This window comes from Plectropomus leopardus, chromosome 22 (genome assembly GCF_008729295.1).
Source record: "Plectropomus leopardus isolate mb chromosome 22, YSFRI_Pleo_2.0, whole genome shotgun sequence".
NCBI lineage: Eukaryota > Metazoa > Chordata > Actinopteri > Perciformes > Serranidae > Plectropomus > Plectropomus leopardus.
Window position 1 is genome coordinate 20977454 of NC_056484.1, and position 20434 is coordinate 20997887.

General features: G+C 40.7%; 1 protein-coding gene across 3 annotated transcripts in view; it reads left to right on the forward strand.

Annotated features, from left to right (window-relative positions):
- The first annotated feature begins 2324 nt into the window (after positions 1–2324).
- Positions 2325–20434, forward strand: part of kcnc2 (potassium voltage-gated channel, Shaw-related subfamily, member 2) — a 103802-nt gene continuing 85692 nt past the window's right edge. For all 3 annotated transcript variants that reach the window (XM_042511269.1, XM_042511270.1, XM_042511271.1), the window contains exon 1: positions 2325–3171. In XM_042511269.1, the coding sequence (XP_042367203.1) occupies positions 2617–3171 (555 nt within the window). In that variant the 5' untranslated portion in view covers positions 2325–2616. The remainder of the gene's footprint in view (positions 3172–20434) is intronic.

Below are 20434 nucleotides of genomic sequence, written 5' to 3' on the forward strand. Positions count from 1 at the left end.
TGAACAATGTTGGAGAAAGTCACCACATTTGTAGGTACTAGGGTTGCAAATTGTATTCACTTTGATTAAACCTTTTTTTCTGTTCCTACATAAAATATTATATTGAGACATAAAATAGTTATATTGTGCCCTTTGTTTACCAAAATCACTGAAACACGCTTTGATAAAAAATACACCATTTTCATTTATGTAATAGGAGGCGACACATTGTTCATATTTCAGAATCAGATCTTTATTTTATCCATTACCTGTCACATGTTCATTCAAATTCTTAACGATCAGTCAGTCTATCCCCAGTTAGTTGTTATCATCACGAGTAGTTACCCATATTTTGGAGGCATTAGGTGGATTTCATGTCTCTACATCTGCAGTCAGAGTGACATTGCTGGCAACATGGGTGAACAGCTGGCACTATAATGGGAAATCTCCACTACATCCATCTCTGTAGTTTGAGGCAATTAATGGACAAATTAATTAACTTTTTTCGTTCTGGCATTCCTGACCAGTTCTGGCTGTCATTTTAGACACAATTAATTCTTTAACCTTCTTAAGAGCCAGAACAGTCTGGACCAAAATATATCACTATATCTCATACTGACTTTTTTTTTGGATTAATTCAGATCCATCTTTAAATCCAGAATTTAGATTTGATCAAGACGAGTAATTAGGTTACTCAGAGGTTGCAGTTTTACAAAGCAGCCTTACATCAGGGAATAATGATGCATGTAATTATAGGCGAGCTGCCTGCCGTGTCTCCTCGTTGATTGAGCTGTGCGTAGATTCCCTAAAGATGTCACTCCTTCCTCCTCGCACACTGTGGAGAGTGCAGACTGTACGATGACGGGCCTGATGGTAGAGAGAGTACAGAGATTTTTTAGCATTTCTCTCTCTCTTTCTCTTATCACATTTTCAAACTTATATCATTGCTTATTCATGTGTTGGGAGGACAAATAAACAGAGATTATGTTAGGACACATCACTTCACAGACAGTGGGAGAAAATTGAGGATTTGGAGACCAGAGCAATTTTGCCCTGGGACCTCCAGAATAATCCAGCCCCGCTGCTAACTGCTGCAGTACCACAGTGACCACAGTAACACTAACCAGACTGTTGCTTCTACTACAGTTACTTTTCCAAGTTTTGTTATCATTGGGGCATTGCATTAGTCCAGTCCGAGCACTGAAATCTCACGTCATCAGCTGCTTCATTTATGCTACACCATCACTGACTCATTCTTCATGTGTTCAGCCACCAGCTGACTGGTATTATTAGGGTGAACACATGGCCTTTATGACCTGACACTTTTCACTTTGACTCTGCTGATACCTTCATGTCAAAACCATCTGACAGGTGGCACACCGACTCTCTCCACCACTCCAGTCTCCTCTTACACCATTGAGCTTTAGCACTCCCTGTTCCCTTGTCTCAAAATCAGTATGTATTTTGAACAGGCTTTTGGCAGCCTAAAGTCAGGTCTGTGTTAACACAAAGTCAAGAGACTTTCACAATTTGTTGTACAACTAAAAAATATGTCAATATATACTTGCAATATATACTTGCAAATTATTACAATTTTACATTTTAAATATGATAATTATAAACATAGTTTTTCCTTAGCTTGTTTTTTTGTCTTTTTTCCTCTAGACATTTTCCCTAGCTTTTTAAAAATAATTTCCTAAATGTACAAAGTTCTTGAAATTTGTGGCTTGTACAAGTTGCTTGTTCCCTTTTTTTCCACTGTTTTTGAAATAAACTGCATCAATTTACTGAAGTTTCAAAGGTTGAAAAACTTGAGAAAGACATTTAAAAGCAGCACGAGAAAAGTGATGTCGTTCCAGGTTTCAAAGGGCTAAACATGGTAAGTAGAAACCCATAGAGCAATTTATAAAGAAAATAGACACAGGATGTAAGAAACTTATTAACATCACTATCGTAAATGGAAACCCTTCTTTTAATATCTAAAACAGTAGACAGTTTGTCGTTTATCATGAAATTATGAGCAATGGGAAAAATCTATGTCTTTTAATGGAGCAGAGTCAGTGTGAGCAGCACTGAGATGCGCCCTGATTTATTTCCTGTATCCAACTTCTCCTGATTTCTAAAGCACATAAACAAAAGCGTTCACTCTTAACGAAAGAACGAGTGACTTTTCTCAGGGAGTGACGAGTAAAGAGGAGAAAAGGAATCTCGGGTTTTGACGTTACATATTTGTGAGTAACGAGCCCGACGCTGACGAGCGGTTGTGCGTCTTGGAGAGGGCAGGGACGCCGGAGACGCGCAACGGCAGCAGCAGCAGCAGCAGCAGCAGCGCAGTCTGTTTGGAGCCACCGGTTGAGATCATTCAACACTTAGAGCCGCTGGCTGTCTGAACAGATTGTGGGATACAGATCGACGATCGACACCTTCCCCAAACAGACGATGGACATCCCCCTCGGGCTCAGGAGAAGCCACGCGAGCGTCGGATGAGTGAAATCAGAGATGCTGCGCACTTCGGCCAAAACCCCAGAGCATTTTTGAACAGGACTGTGGGTGTGTGCGCGTCGGGCTCGCCGTTACCTCCGGACTGCACTCGCCAACTTCCCCCGCTTTCCATCAAGTCATGTCTGATACAGAGCGATGGGCAAGTTTGACGACAACGAGAGGATAATCCTCAACGTCGGGGGCACCAGGCACGAGACCTACAAAACCACCCTGAAGACCCTTCCGGGGACGCGCCTGGCCCTGCTCGCCTCCGACTCGGACATTGACTCCGTGCTGGATCAGCTGCAACAAGTCCCCGGCTTCATCGAGTACAACGCGCGGACCAACGAGTACTTCTTCGACCGTCACCCGGGCGTGTTCGCCTACGTGCTCAACTACTACCGCACCGGGAAGCTCCACTGCCCGGCGGATGTGTGCGGACCGCTGTTCGAGGAGGAGCTCTCCTTCTGGGGCATCGATGAGACGGACGTGGAGCCCTGCTGCTGGATGACATACCGGCAGCACCGGGACGCGGAAGAGGCTCTGGACGTGTTCGAGCTCAACGTGGACACCGGGGAGGATGACGACGAGATAGGGAAGAGGCTCGGTATTGAGGATGTGGCTGCCGACGGTAATGTGAGCCTGTGGAGGAAGTGGCAGCCGGTGGTGTGGAATCTATTCGAGGATCCGTACTCCTCCAGGGCGGCGAGGGTAAGGGCGCACCGCTTGCGTCTGGAGCGCTCCAAAAACACACACAGTAACCCCACTATACACCTCACTTCACACCTCCTCTTCATTCACAGAATATCAAATGCACATGAGCAAGTTAGTTTAACACAAAATATCCCAGAAAAGGCAAAGAAAGTAATTTCTAAGTTGTCAAAAAGTCTCAAAAACTTCTCCTCTAAAAATTGAGCAATAATTTATTTCCACCCTTTCATACTATAAGAATTATACAGATATAATAATATATAATATATATATATATATATATATATATAATAGAATTGATGTCTCCACTGGAATAATTTGCCTTATTTAGACTCTTTTAAAGATTGGATCATTCACTTAAGAGTCTGATTTGGGAACAGGTGCAATTTAAAAAAAACAGATTTTTCCACTTGTCACAAGCAAACAAGGTGTTAACACACTGTCAGGATGGATATTCATAGCAGCAGTGTATTTTAGGTGTGTAGGCCTGTGCCAAACAGAGGATATAGCCTACATTTGTTGCACTCTGATGCTGTTTATTCTAGCATCCTATGTGTGCTGTTGTTTCTGTTGCAACAGTTTGGTTTAATGGGTTAAAGCTCTAAAACATGCATTTTCAGCACTCACAGCATATTAGTTATTCGGTTCCATCTAATTCTAAATGCTCGTTTTACGATAAAAACAGAAGAAATGTGTCTCTTCCAAAATGAGTGCAGTGGCTCGTGCAGGGAAGAGGACAGGTGTAAACTTATAACCACATTTTTGTCATTATTTTCTGATCACAAGGTTTTTTTTTTACAGTGAGGTGTATTACAAATAACAATTTTAAATTTTGAGGTTTTATCTGTTTGAAGTGCAGTTCAGTTGTAAGATCTGACATCCCAGATGATAAAAGTGACCTTGTGTATTTTCTTACACCAGGAGACTTGTTACTCTGATATAACAACACACAAACACAAGTTATTCTCTGATATTGTAAATCAATACGCCAGCTTTTGATCAGAGTACTTAATTCCAGAGTGTTGATGGACTTTACATCAGCATATCAGAGATCATCTGCAACAGTTGTCTCTGAAGACCAATCACCGCTCATGTTAGACCCCGCTATCTGAAAGACAGGGGCTCTGCTAAGCTGGCCGCAGGCTGCTGGTGAGTTCTGGGTAACGGACAGCAAATCGATCCCTCATTGGCAGGCTGACGTGTTTCAGGAGTGAGCGACTGCCGGCTGTGATGTCATGTTTTGTGAAAGGCACTTAATGCAAAACACACACACGTCGTCATGACGTCACAGGCAGTATGCCTTCGCAACCGCTGAAGCTAAAATGTTAATTACTACTTCATGTTCCACTGATGAGGATTTTTGTCTTTTCAAAGTGGAAAAGTACCTGCTGTGACATCACCGGGGTGTAGCCAGAGGTGACATTGCCTCAAAGTTTCAGCCCCCAGAGGGCAGCGCTGCAGCAGCCTTCTGCTCTATATGTGATTGAATGAGTTTTGCCTTTTGAGGGCAAATATACCAAAAAGCAAAAAGACAATGATATTTGAATACTGATATTTTTCAGTGATATTCATTAAATTTGAAAAGTTCATGCCAAAAAGCAAAACACTTCTTTTTTGCCCAGCTTTATTTTTAGTATTTGTGGCTTCTGGAGCCTCCAAAAACAGTTTTTAAAGGTCCCTTGTGTAGGATTTAGGGGCATTTATTGGCAGAAATTGAATATGATATTTATAACCGTTTTTCTTAGTATATAATCACGTCAAACCAAGAATAATGTTTTTTTTTTGCCTTTGTTTCAAAGGTAACTGTTGCAGGCTGATGTTTTACCACCTGTAGCAGCTTCCACCACCACACCCCTTTTCCCACAATGCTCCTGACAGTCTGAAAGCATTATAAATCAGACAGAAAACTGGGAGAGTTTAATCTGACTATCACACCCGAAGCTTTAGAGTAAAATTATCTACTTCTGAACTTATAAATTTTATCCTGAAGCTGATATTAGCCTTTTATATTAGTCTAGCGTCAAGTTCAGGGTAGGCTCCCCTTCAACTTTTCCTTTGAAAGGATCCAGCCTCTCTAGACTTTGTGAAATGGGTTATTATTTAACTATGTGTGGCCATTATTTGAATGGTAGTCAGAGACAAAGACAAGTGGCAAAAACAGCTCTTGAAATGAACTGTGATCAAGTTTTCTAGGTTTCACAGGCACACAATCATTTATGGGCCGAGAATATCAGAACATTTGTCAGATATTTTATTTATCTTATTTGTCTCCCTGTTAGTTGATACCATACAGTCATCACACCGTATCTATCCTGCTGTATTGTTGTATATACGGATACATAATGAAGGTTGCCTTTATGCATTTTTTTCTGCATGTGTCCTGATTAAGTGTTAAATCTAGTGGAAGTAGAATTTCATTATTGTTAAAATTGTCCTGTATCATAGCTGACTATACCTATTACCTAATAATACCTGTAAAAACCTATTATTCCTTATCTGAATTAAATTAATGTTTCTCAACACCAGTAGGCTTTTCCTCACACCGCCAACAGTTAAAAAGACAACAGAGAGAATTTAGCAACATTTTTTCTCCGCTTCATTGTCTTCAGAAAGCTGTTTGAACTGCAGTACAAGCACTTTTATATGGATGTTGGAATAGAGAGAAGATGGCGTTCAAAAAACATGATGTATTTTACCTACATTTACAAAAGTTGGAAGGCACATGGAACATCACAAGACATACAAAAAAGTGTCTTGGCTCCATACCCTAAACCCAACAGGACGTCAGCCATTTTTAATTTAGTGTGAAAATGTTTTGCATTTTTGGTCATCTGCAGGGGTCATACCTTAACATACATACTGCAGATTTTAAACGACTGACTTCAGATTTTGTCCGTAACAACTAAAGAACATCAACATGAAAAGTTGTTAAAAGGTTGAGATTTCATTGAGCCGTGTGACTGTGGCGAGGCATCAAATTTCTATGTTCTAATCTAAACAGGAAGTGGTTTGTAACTTCAGTGTACACGGTTGAATCTGAAGCCTGAACTTGACACGTTTGATAAGAGGTCTGGCCTGAAGACATTTTTGATATACTACATATTTTAGTATGAAATGGACAGACCTTGAAACTATCCCTTTTGTTAGAGATTCAATCCAGATTTTGTGTTTTTCCATAAAAAAAAAATTAAACTTTGTATCAGTCTGCTATCCTGGAGTTACAGCTTTCCTCAGAATTGTTGCGATAAGTCTGTGACAGGCATCTCTGATCAGTTTGGCCTGTTGATTCAATCAATACATGACTGTTTCCTCCATCGCTTAATTCCAGAATCTGTCTCCCATCTGGATTTTTAATGAAAGGGAGGAGGGCTGGAGGAGTGTGTGTGTGTGGTGTGGAGAGGGTGGTATTGGCATTGACCTTGCCCCGTATCACTTTGTCTTCCTCTTGCAATCCATCAGTAAACTCTTCGTAAGGATGAGGGCAGGGATTTGTCTTGTCTGAAAGGAATACTGATACAGAATATGTACTTTCTAATGAGAAGATACTTTCAGAGAGTACTTCAGCTTGATATTACACCTAGATATAATTCCCAAAGCTAAATCTGAGGCTACACCAACAGCAGTTAGCTTGACAGACACAGTGTGAAACCATTAATTTTTAAAGGGAAACTGGAGGATGACCACAAAAAAATCTGTCAGATCAGTTCCCTGTATTCTTCCACCAAATTTCACTGGTGATTTCTTGGAAATGTTTTTTTTGGCGATGACGCCACTGACAGAGGAACTAGCAGGGATGTCTCGGAGGTAAATATTGAGTTAGTTTCAGTGATGCTTCATTGGCAGAAGGGAGTTGATGGAGCCAAATGCTTGTGTTTACAACACACATACATCTGTCTCCCTGCACCAACACTTACCCAGTATGCACACACAACAAAGTCACGCCACATTTCCCTGCCACCAATACTGCACAGAAGCATCTGTGTCTATAAGTGCCTTCAAACCTCTGTCACTTTCATGTGAACCACGTTCCCTGACAGCGATGATGTTCCGCCCGCAGCCATGTTAGGCCTGAGCTCGGTGCCACCACGCAGAGAGATGCTTCTCCTGCTACATGCCTTGTTTCCTTTCTTATTAAAGGCCAGCTGGCTTTGAGTTAACCTTTTAATACAACTCTCATAGATGGAGAAAGCCTCAGTGTATGTGTGTGAGAGAAAAAGAGGTTTTTAGCATGACATCAAGTGTGTATCTAAACCCTTGGGGGTACTAATCCACCCCCTGACAAGGCATTAGGAGAAAATAATGTGGAATTATCCTACATGGAAATGAAAGGTGTGATTTCAGCCAGGCAACTAACGTTAGTGTTGTCTCTCATCTGCTGGGCCAGGCAGTGGGTCAGGAGTAGGGGTTGACCGATTTTGGTTTGTCAGGGCCGATACGGATTATTTTTAGTTAATGAGACTGATAACCAATATTAATAACCGATATGCATTTACAATAAAAAAATAAAAATCTCTCTGTCAACTTTTAGAATTTGGAATATCACACCAACTCCAACACAAAATTTTGTTTAACTGCTTTTAGCAAATGTTAAATCAAAACTGAAATGTGCAAATCATATGAAGCAATTTCCCAGCAACTTTTTTTTATAAAGTCAAGTGAAAATTTAAATAAATAAAAAAAAGAATAAATCAAACGGCTCCATGAGGTTTTCAGCTCGTAATTGTGGTCAACAGGAATGTCTGTACACTTCAAATGACATTGCAACCAATTTGCAAATATGTTTCAATATTTTGTAATAGGGGTCGACCGATATTGTTTTTTCAGGGCCGATGCCATTTATTAGTAGTTAATGAGAAAACCTAACCATCATTTCGCACCGATATGCATTTACAATAAAAATGAAAATCTTTCTTTAAACATTTAGAATTTGGAATATAACAAACTCCAACACAAAGCTAAAAAAAAAACAAAAAACTATGTATGAGTAGTTTTAATGATGTCAGAGGTAGTGTGAGCTTGAAAGCATCATAATGTGACTCAGTGCAACTTTGGTTAGCTGTCAGCTCCATCGTTTAGCCAAGAGGATGCTTCTATAATTTTTCTAACCCACTTTAGATGAAACCACATCCACTTCTGCCTGACATCAAGGCCTGATGATTGGCTGCAGTGAAAGAACTACTGCTAGTCAGCAGGCTAGCGCACCCATGGATGTGCCCCACGGTTCCTCCGTCTCACTCCCTGCAACTCTGAGACTACAAAGCCAGAAAGTTTGCTGATCCAAAGGGGAAGAGACTGCTGCCAGTCATCTAGCCCACCCATAGATGTACCCCGCTGTCCCTCTTCCTCATTCCCTCCAGAAAATTTGCAGATCTGTCGAGGAGTCAGGGGGTGGTCCAGCCACTGAAGCTGAAAATCTGTCTCTGTAAAATATGTCAAATACAGAAGCTAGGTAGTTGAGGGAAACTTTGCTGATCATGTATGTATGTATCATGGCTCTATGTCATGGCACTGTGGCTACCCACTCATTTGTTGGCAGAAGTCAAGGTTTCCACCAGTGGATGAGCAGGGAGCTCAGGGCCACGCTGTGATGACGCGGGTGATTAAAAATCGTCAGTCTCCCTTCAACAGCTATAGCAACTTGAATTTTGCTGGCAACTTTTTGTAAAAACAAACACAGAGGAGGCATATACATGCAAACAAGACACAATATATAAAGCATCAAAACTCGACTTCCTGCCAATAAGAAGAGGGATGAGAGAGGGTAGAGTCCCTCAGTGTTGTTTGGCTGGAGTGGTTTCATGGTATATAACAGTGTGGAAATTTCAAAGGTATATTTTTCAATACCATCATAACTACAGGCGCTCTTCTTTCTATTAAACTCACTGTATCTAGTGTACAGCGCACACCACCAGAGCTCAGTCTCCGGTCTCTACTGGTAGAACAGGCTGATGAGCTGAAAGACACCGCAACGCCTAGTGGTGGAGGGAGAAGTTACAGGACTATTAGCAGCCTGGTGGCCAGCAGCCAGAGAGAGACTGCAGAGAGTAGCTGCATGTGTTTTCCATCTAATTTGGTGAATTAAGGATTTATTTTACAACCAAACCAGAGACAGTGATTGTTGGAACAGTGAAGTTACTAACTAAATTACTAACAAGAGTAACCAAGACGGTTTACGTGAGTTTTATTTTGTTTCTGTTGAGATTAGTTAAAGAGGCAATTAAGCCTCATTGTTCGTCCGTGACCGAGTGAAAGTTAAATTCAAAAGGTGTACAGTTGTATTTCTCAGTTTAATAAGGAAAAAAGGTGTGAAAGTATGACTTTTCTAAACATTTTGTGTTTTCCTCAGGCCTGGGGGCTGCACAATTGTTTTGTCATATACCGTTTACCTCGACTGAATTTCAGGAAGGTATGAAGGTAAACACACTGCCCAAGCCTAGTGTTGCTGAATGCCACTGATGAATTTAAGCTGTGCAGTACTACTAGTAGTACTACTTGCAGCAACAGGCTATTAGTGACCCACTAAGCCTGATGTCTTGCAGCCTACTGTTATCATGCAAAAATGGGCGTGGTTTCATCAAAAATGGGTTGCAAAAGTAATAAATGCAAGGAGGGCTATGCTGCCCACCTCTAATGTTTAGCTTTCCTACCAATTTCCACACAGATTTGTCCTTCACAATGTAGCATCATTAGGGAAATGTGTCTGTTCAGTTCAGTTTGTTTTTTCTTATGTGATCGTAATATAAAACTAAGTAAGGACCCACTTAAAAACTCCACAAAAGAACCTCTGTAAGGAAGTTATGAATCACATCATGTGTTATATGAATCCCTAAAAGCGAAGTTAAACTGCAGGGCCCTAATGGGAGTGCTTTTTAAGTCTGATTAACACAAACTTTTTTATTGAAAAAAACACTCCGAACGGAAATGGAAGAGTGTTGATCTCCCAGAGCAAACAGAGCTGAAGCTTTCACTGTTTCTAATGCAAGTTAATGGTGGCTGTGGTAAATTAAAAGCTCCAAAGCTGCTCCTCAAACAAACATATGCAGCACACTGTCAAGGGACAAAGGGCAAGTCCTCTTTGCAGCATCAGTGACAGGATTATGGGAAGTGTGGTCCTATAGTAGGGAGGCAGTAACAGCATGACAGAGCCCCAGTCCCGTCCACCACCGTCTCATTTGCTCACAGTAATTAGACCATATCCAAACTAATATGATAATCATTATGGAGTCAGTCCACAGTCGTCTGTGGCTGCTCATAAGTTTCTCCAGGTAAGCTGAAAAGTCTGATCTGTCTCTTTAACGAAGCCGTTCACGAGTGTTCATGTGCCAGCAGTCAGCGGTAGCAGGCGTGTTTCTCTGGGCTCCCCACGCTGTTTCTATTGTTGTAGCCATCCTGTTCTCTCCTCACTCTCAATGCTGCCTCTTTAATCTGCATGCAGTGTGTTTTAACAGTGGCTCTGTTCACTGTGTGTGTGTGTGTGTGTGTGTGTGTGTGTGTGTGTGTGTGTGTGTGTGTGTGTGTGTGTAGACGTACGTGTTCTCCTATGTGTTAATCTGTTTGTTTGTCCCTCTCATATCTCTGTAGTTGGCCATTGCTGGATTGAGATGGTAACAAAAACACAAAAACAATAACACCACCTTTTCATTTCCCATGTCTGCGCTCTGATGCAGAGGTTTAACTGATGCCTGACTTTGTAGTCCCCCCCAACCACCCACCCACCAACACCTTGAACTCACCCACGCATCCCCCCCCTCTCCTCCCTGTCCTCCCATGATCCCATCTGAGACTGCAGCTTGCTTTCTTCCACTTAAGAGGTTAAAAACCCAAACCGTCTGGGTGCCGCCTGCCGCACGCCTGAAGATACCAAAGCCAGGCTGCACGCTCAGCCTGCCTGTTGTCATGGCAACATCATCGCTCATCACCACGGCCTGTTTTCATTCAGATCCGTCCAGTCTGTGAAGCTGATTGATTTCAGAAACCTGCTCGACCATGAACCCTTATTGCTCAGTAACCCCTTGCGTGCTCGCTTGTTAGTTTTGAAGCAGCGATGCAAAAAAAAAAAAAAGAAGGGTGTCGAGCATCACTAACACAACCAATCCATGTGTGCATGTCTCTTTAACTGCTTTCTTATTGCTGTCAGAGGTGATAAATGGTGACGTGCCTTAGCGACTTTACTTTTTGTTCCTGTCCTACTGGAGCTACAGGTGCACACAAGCCTCATCAGAAAGCCCCGTTGAGTCATATTGTGCCGAGTCTGAGGTTGTAGGAGGCCAGGAAATGCGGCTGATCTGCAGCAAACAGACGGCACGGCCTCGCTGAATAAATAGAGTCTGATGTGTAAACAGCAGCAGACCTGAAGCCGGGCAGGAGAGAAGGGCAAATGGCTGCCCGAGTGTGGGCGGTGACGGCACGCCGCTGGGCATGTTTGTAGCCGCTGCCAGTCACGTTAATCTGCCCCGCCAATCATCATCCTGTGCTGCTTTGGCTGACTATAATAGCTCAGTGTACAGGAGTATGGAGGGCTGCAGCTGTGGTAATTAGGAGGTTAGTAAAAGGAAGACTGTCACATTAACACCTTTTGGTTGTGTTAAAGGTGTAATGTGAGATGTCTGCTTCTTTTTTCAACATTTAATGGAGTATTTGCAGTGTAGTTTAGCACCTGTCAGTGATGCAGTGTTGTTATGAAGTTTCTGTCACTGGTAATGCACCCTCTTTGGTTAGATTCTTTAAGAAGTACTCACAGATATAAAAAGGGTCCTCACATAAATCTAGAATGTCTGTGAAATAAAAAGAAACAATTACTTTTAAAGCTGCTACATGACGAGAGAAAACAGAAAGGACACTTTTGCTCAAAAGATGAAAACCTACAACTACCAGAACGCATAACGCTCCAACTGATGGGTGACGTAATGTGAAATGGTCTGTGTGAAACAATGGTGTCCATTGATCTCGTATTATAGCTAAACAGTACGCAAAAACATGATTCTGAAAACATTTTAGTCAAGAAAAAGGCAATTCAGTAACAGAATCTTGGTTTATATTTGATCAGGTTAGTTTTACTTTTTGATCTCGTTTTTTACGGCTTCTGTTTTCACTGTGCAGGAATCAGTATGGTACCAACTTTCTGTTCAGAAACTTTTACAATTACATTGAAAACATATTTGTAGAGAAATAGGCAGTGCAGTAACATAATCATGATTAATATTTGATCAGCACTGCCTAGTTTTACCGTTTGATTGGATTTTGTTCTGAGTTTAAGAGAGAGAGAGAGAGAGAGAGAGGGGTGGGTAAATCTCTTGATCCAGCTCTATAGTCTTTGTGTCTGCAGCAGCAGCAGTAGTGGTGGACAATACAAAAACACAACAGTACAGACTGTAGTTCGAGCAACAGGCCGATAGCCTTAGAGACTTTCGCTTTGGAGGCCTGAGGGAAATCTAGGCACTGGTTAGATGGAGGGGAGTTTACCACAGTTCATCTACACAAACCACACACATTATTCAGCCTGTTCTTATTCTGAAGTCGTCAAATATCACCACATTTGTAGTGATTTCTGAGTAAGATCCAGACACTAAAAGCCACCTTTCATGGCCGTATGATATGCCGCTGGGTGGTGTCTGATGAGAACCCAGGCTCCTGGTGCAACAACATGACATGCGGACAGGTGGCGTCATATGAGAATGTGGTCAGACAGAACCTATTGCATTTGCATTATATGCTGCAGGACGGCATTAAGTTGAACCACTTCCGGTAACAACATAATACAAGGAGCATGACGGTCCTTATAGGACGGGCAGGAGGGGCGCTGGATGGACCTTCGTGCTGGAGTCAGGTTTTTGCTTCCCGTCTGAATATGTTGGGTTTTTTTTCTACACTTTACCATGTGCCTCTTTTGCCTAATCCTAACCATCTGTGCCAGCAGGTGCTTGTAGACGGCCCGGCATTGGTTGCCATGTGCTTTTGTGGCCTAAACATAACCACGGGCAGAGTAACTCCACCGTGTCCTTTTATTGAAATTACAATAGCAGCATCCCACAACTTCAGCAGCAGATGCAGAAGGATACCTAGAGCATGATATGAAGACGCAGACATCCACTGCAAAGCGGCAACTAGACGACTTTGGATGAGAACGTTGCTTTATGTTGATACAAAGCTGGTTAAAAATCGGCAAAGTTTGCTTTTTAAACATACTGACTGTAGAAAAATATACATCTATCAAAGCCTGTCACCACAATTACTAGGGATGATCCAATACTGTTTTTTCCTTCTCGTGAAAACAAACCAGTGAAGCAGGTATTTCGGATGTAGCGAGCATCCACCAGCAACAAAAATGTTGAAGTGCAAGAATTTGCCTTTGTGTGCGTACAAAAGAGAAAGCGAGAGTCCTGCTGGATAGTTAATGAAGGAGACTCGTTCTGTATGCATGATCGGAGCCCTTGCCTCACAGTTGTTCACTATATATGGCATCCCATCAGGCCTTGCTCTATCTATCGGTCTGTCGGTCTCACACTCTCACACACACTCTCCAGCGAAAGGAAGAGCATGTTCTCTCTCTCCCTCTTTTGCAAAGAGACTTTTAAATTATTACGCAGTAGATTAAAGTGCCAGATTTGGCATATATGATGACAGTGTTACACCAAGGCCTTGAACTGGCTCAGTGTGACCGATTTCTTCCCTTTGTGTGGCCTTTTTGATTCTTTGTAATGGCACTAAAATATTCACAGGGCAATTAGGAATCTGTTAGAGTAAGAATAAAGTTCTTAAAAGGTAATTTATCAAATTTTGTTGGAATCATTTTGAATCTTTTAGCCAGGAAATCTGTCTTTGACGTATATCTTTTGGTTATAAATACAGAAATCATTGTTTTCTCTTCAGTTTAACCATAAAAAAGGAGAGAGGCAGAGGGTATGACGTATTAACACCTTTAAGGACAAAAGAGTAACTGACTGTGGGTAACTATTGCCATTGAGATCTGTTTTGTCCTTAATGGAATAGCTAGCAAACAGCAGAAAAAGAGTCTTGTCTCTGATCCCAGAAAGGTCAGTGAGTGACAAAACCGGTCGGCATGATACGCATTTGATTATGAATGAAGCATTTTGAGGCATGAGTGCATGTTTGATTTTCCATGACGGCAGCGCTCCTCTTTGTTTTTATTAAAGGTTTCCACGGGTGTTAATTCAACAGAGCATCTGACATAAGTGGCGCATTTGTTAACTCGCTCCCACCCACCTTCTCCCCTACAATATCCAGGCTGTGTTTCTGCAGGTGCACGCCTGGAGAGAAACAGCACAAGGGTTAGTCATCAGATCGTGTTAAGTGTTAAAATGTTGTGTGTATGTAGTGGAAATGCGCGAGAGGAGAGTTCTCTGTGTGACAGTCACCGCAAAATGGAAGACATGGTGGGCGGTTTTCACAAAAATGCATATGACTCAATGTTAGCCAAACTGGACAAGCTTTATTGCTCAATTTACAAACAGAAATTGATGTCACCCTTAGTGGAGACGGCGAGGAGTGCTGTCGAAACTGGAACGGATCAAAGAGAAGGAGAGAGGTCTCGTTCTTTGATGTCCATCTCAGCAGGAGAACATCCTGCCAGATCCTGGATTATATGGCAGATAGATGTTCTTCAGAGTCAGAAGTGCACTTAGGAATGGGTTAGATAAGAGTAAGTATCAGTAAGTATCATGCATTTATGGATGTGATGGCATGCATGCTAAAGGTGTACTCCAGCCGTCTTCCATGCACTGCCCGTCGACTGCCACGAGAGGCTCTGATGTCGCCCCGAGCTCCGTAAGCTGTAACAGATGTGCCCTTTGTTTGGGCTTAATGCTGAATAATTAATGCTCATGAATTCACTCTAAAAGATTGAGCTCTTCCCAAGGACAAGGGATTTACTGAAAGTTCTTTTCTCTGGCACTATTTGCACAACCCCGACGCTCATGCATTAAAAGGTAATTAATAAATTAGGCTGATTTGTGTTTCTTGGCTTGGTGTCTCAGTTGGCTTAGAGTTTCTATCTTAAGCCTGATTTATGGTGCTCAACGCATTTGATGAGTGTTGCTCATCAGCAAACTAGAATTACCTCAGAGAACCAGTCAAGTTGCAGTTACAGTTAACATCCATGTCTGTCTATATCTCATATGTAGCCATGAAAGTAGACAAAGCTTCAAATATGGATGTTGCTGCACAGAAATTCCAAAGCATGAATGCTTCACACGCATATTAAATGTGGTGGAGGATTTACACATTCAGTATCTGATCAGATTTTTGCCAGTCTGTTTTTGAGTTATGATGTTGAATAATGACCAGAAAAGTGTTTTTGCAGAACATTGTGATGTCACAGTGAAGTCAACCTTTGACCTTTTGCATGTAAAATGTAATCACTTCATCGTTTTATCCTATGATAAATTTGTGTGAAATTTTGTCATAATTACCAAATGAAATTTCGAGTTGTGGCCAATACCATGTTTTGTGAGGTCACAGTGACCTTTGACCACCAAATTCCTATCCATTCATCCTTGAGTCCAAATGAATGTTTGTACAAAATTTGAGGAAATTCTATCAAGGTGTTCTCGAGATATCCCATTCGGGAGAATAAGATGGATACAAGGTGATGGTAATCTTGACCTCTGATCACCAAAATCAAATCAGTTCATTGTTGAGATCAGGTAGACGTTTGTGCCAAATTTAAAGAAATTCCCTCAAGGTGTTAAGAGACTTTTGCATTTACAAGAATAAGACAAACAATGTTGCAGTGACCTTGACTTTAAACCTTTGACTAATGAAATCCAGTCAGTTCATCCTTGAGTACAATCATACGTTTGTGCCAAATTTGAAGAAATACCTTCAAGGTGCTCTTGAGATAACACAATCACAAGAATAAACAAATGAGCTCACAGTGACCTTGAGTTCGGACCTTTGACCAACAAAATCTAACTAGTTCATCTGTGAGTTCAAGTGGACGTTTGTGCCAATTTTGAAGAGATTCCACCAAGGTGTTCTTGAGATATCGCGTTCACAAGAATGGGTAAGACGGACAGCCTGAAACATAATGCCTCCAGCTATAGCTATCACCAGCACGGAGGCATAGAAAGTCTCGCTAAACCCTTTACCTTCATGGGAGAATTTTGTTATGTTGTCAACATTGTCATATTTTGTTGCACAACGTGACTGGGTAGTGTTACTCATGTCGCCATGGAGCTAGTGGTTTTCACGCCATATCAACTTTGACCTGCATTCAGCACATTTGTCAAACAGAGTTTTTTTTATAGATGCATTTTGATTCATATTGTTTTTAAATAGTTTCAGCATTTTCAGAATACACACTTTGTGATACATCAGTACCAGCTGTGCCTTCTCACTCTCTCTTATTGTTAATGTTTGCTACAATAATTTTGCTGTTGTCGTGTCGTAGCCTTGTTACACTTATCTTCAAATGAGGAAAATGAAATTGTATGACCTCAATGTCAATATTTTTTCCCCTCGCTATCATGTTTATTAAATCAGAAAACGATGTGTTGTGATTTTATTTCCATTCCCTTGTAATTTTAACATGTTGGGCAAGATTTTCCCAGTACACACTAGGTTTTGTTTGTGATTTGCTGGTATAATAGAAATCTAAACAATCGATTTAGCTATTTCAACCGAATCTCCACTTACGACACATTCGCAGTCATCAGCAGGCTGTGTTTGTTTAGAAGTCGCTTGTCATGGATTTGTAGATGTAGATGCTCAAACATCTGATATAAGTTAATTATGAACTACAGTGTTTTGCCAACTGCTTCCCAAGATAAAGAATGAAAGACAAAGGTGTCCACACCTAAATAAGGTCATAATTTGTATGAATTTGGTTTCCTGGTTGCATATGACCAGACCTGGTATTGCACCTGAGTACTTTTGGTACTGAGAGAAATATGTGTAAACTACAGTGTATGGACAATTTCAAGTAGCAAAGTTTGGCCTTAAATTTAAGATCTGCTGTCATGTTTACTTATTCTGAGTCATTATTAAATCATCATTTTGCCAATTTTATTTGGACAAAGTTCTTGTGTGCATGCCTAAGTATTTATGGAAGGTACATTTATGACCAAAGCTTTTAGATAGCACAAAACAATTTTGAGCGCCACTCAGTCTGCAAGCCTTTGAGAGCACACAGGCCCAGATTTGTGAGAGCAAAATTAGACTTGTGTGCGAGGGAGGAAAGAATCGTGAGTGAAACAGATGATTGGAGCATGCAAGAGGAATTGAGTTACTACATGTGAGCCAGCAAACAGGGATTCTCACACTCGTAATGATGGAGGCTGCTCGTGCACACTTTTGGCAGTCTGAGCACTGGGACAGTGGTGTTTTTTAAGCACCAGATGGAGAGGTGCAGATCCACTTGCCCACAATAATTAAAATTGTAGGATAACTAGTATATGTCATAAATATGAGAGCAGCATATCTGCCATAACCCCACCCCATTTTGGGCAACAGCAGCCACTCTAATTTGACTTAAGGTAAATTCAAATTCTGGTATTTACCAATTTAATATCATAAAACCAGAATACCAAATTGCTTTTTAGCTATTAGGGGCCCAAAACCTATAACCAGTTAGGTAAACACCTAACATTGTATGGAAAATATTAAAGAAATTGGGGCTGATGAATGTACTTTCGGTTTAAAAGACCCAACCCCAATAGCTGGAGGTGTCAAAAGACACACCTGCGTGGTAATGATAATGTTCATCACCATCTTGATATGAAATACCTTTCAGGAGGATTGATTATGTGCGAAAGGGCGAAATGCTCTCATTTAACAAATTTAACAAATAAGAATTGTTGACAAACTAGAATTGTAAAGATTTATATATATCTACTGAGTACATGAAAAAAGTGTTTGAGTTAAACTTGTGAAAATGGGATCAAAAACAGCTATTGCATTACATTTTTGGCAGTGTAATATGTGACTTTTTGTGAAAACAGCATAATGCATGAGAAAATCCTCATTAAGATGATTCAAAATTATTTTACTTCTCATCAAGCTGAAACAAACATTTCTTTGTTCATGAAAAGTAAATATTTTTGAAGTGCTGAAGGTTTCTATACTCTTAGAAAAGAAGAAAATCATATTAGTCTGCCTCCTGTGTGCAGGGTTTGATATCCCATCACTTAGCAACTGTAGACTGATGCAGTTTAACCCTTTGAAACCTAGAGCAACATCACTTTCTTGTGCTGCTTTCAGATGCCTTTCACAAGTATTTAAACCAATGAGAACTGAGCAGATTAATTTGATTTATTTCAAAAACATGGGGATAAAGGCAACTTGGTAAGACATGTTTCACAAATTGCAAAGATAGTAGTAGTTTTAGAAAAATATTTTCAAAAAAAGAAAAAAAAGCAGGGGGGAAATGTAGTGAAAAAAAGAAAAAAATTATAACTACAACTATATTTATAAATACCATAAAAACATATATTAAATAATGTTATTTAATTTAATTACTTTATTTCATGTCATTTCCTATTTTTTTTCTTATTTATTTTTGGTGCCAATTTTCAGGTAACTTTCTTTTCTCTCTTTTTTTTTTTTTTTTTTTTTTTTTTTTTACACAAATTTCTTCTTAAGTTGCTCTTTGCCTTCTTCCATTGTTTTTGAAAGAAATTAGGCCAGTTTGTTAAAGTTTCAAAGGGTTAATAAGCTGCACAGCCATAAAACCTTTTTTCCCTTCAAGCCACAGACTAAGTATTGAAGAAACTCTATTCCACTGCTGAAATTAACTCACATTTGGTAGGAATGCACACGCAGAGCCTCACAGACTTCACAGGCAAAGGTCAGGTCACATTTTCAGAGAGGTGTTTACCATACCCGTAAACTCCCTCTTATTTATCTGGCACATTTATAGCATGGTGGGCTCTTTGGTGACAGCACGCAGCAAAGCCTTTAACTCTGCCCCTAAAAACAGATGATGGTGAGGCTGCATACCAAAAATGTCACACCAGCAAAGAGATGACAGGGGCGTGATCAGCACAGAAAGAGTTGTCATCTCATAATAATGGCGACTTGCTGCAGGCTGAACCTCTTTGACAGCTTTGGTTGCGATAGAAGTTGTAAACTCTTGGTTTTTCCCTCCCCAGTTCACGGTAATGAACTGGATGTAGCTGTTTTCTTGCTAACTTTGTGTGATGCTAATTGCCCGCCTGGTTACCCCGCTGGATCAACCCCTGGCTTTCAACTCTGTCCACTGATCATTTACACTGGTTCAAAGACAGGCGCTTTAAAGAGGATCCACTGTGTAATGCAGCTACATCTGAGGGAGCAGGGCTCAATTAGAGGACATGTGGTACCAAATCAACACACCAAGAAACCGAGGTCGACAGACAGACATACAAAGTACCATGCCTGTAGCTTGAACTCTGTTCTGCACACTGTAAAAGCGCTTCACAGCCTGGAAACAAGTAAAGACTCATTATACAATCAACAAAAATAAAAGTGCAACACTTGTTTTAACTCCCATTTTTTGCAGGTAGAAGTTAAAGATCTACATCTTTTTAATGCCCTCAGTTGATATATTTCTCTCATATTGGTCGCAAATTTGTTAAAACCCATGTTAGTGAGCATTTCTCCTTTTCCAAGATAATCCATTCACCTGACAGGTGTGTCATATAACATCATTACTACACAGGTGAGCTTTGGGATGATCACAATAAAAGGCCACTCTAAAATATGCAACACAACACAATAACACAGATGTCCCAAAGTTGAGGGAGAATGCAAATTGGCTTGAATTTCCCTGCATTTGGCAGTATATCCAACCAGCCTCAGGTCAAGACCCTGATAAGGGCGATGAACATGCAGATGTGCCAATGATCAAACCACCTAAACTGGTGTTGTTTTACAGGGTACGCAGTTGTGAGGTTGGTTGGATGTGCTGCCAAATTCAGGGACACAACATTGGAGATGGCTTATGGTAGTGAAATGAACATCAAGTTCACGGGCAACAGTTCTGGTGGACATTCTTGCAGTCAGCATGCCAATTGCAAACTCGCTCAAAACAAAGTCCTATGTTCAAAAACATTTTTAGTATATTTATATTTTTGAAAGAAGGCATCTAAAAAAAAAAAGTGTAAAACAAAAAGACAGAAGTAAAACAAAAGTAAAATAATTTTTTTAATGAAATGCAAGGTATAAAATACTGGAGGGCAGGAAGAGAAAGATATAGGATATAAATCAGTACATAATGCACAGGTTTAAAATCTTTGGCCATTCCTAATTGGAGCCAAACTCACCCTGT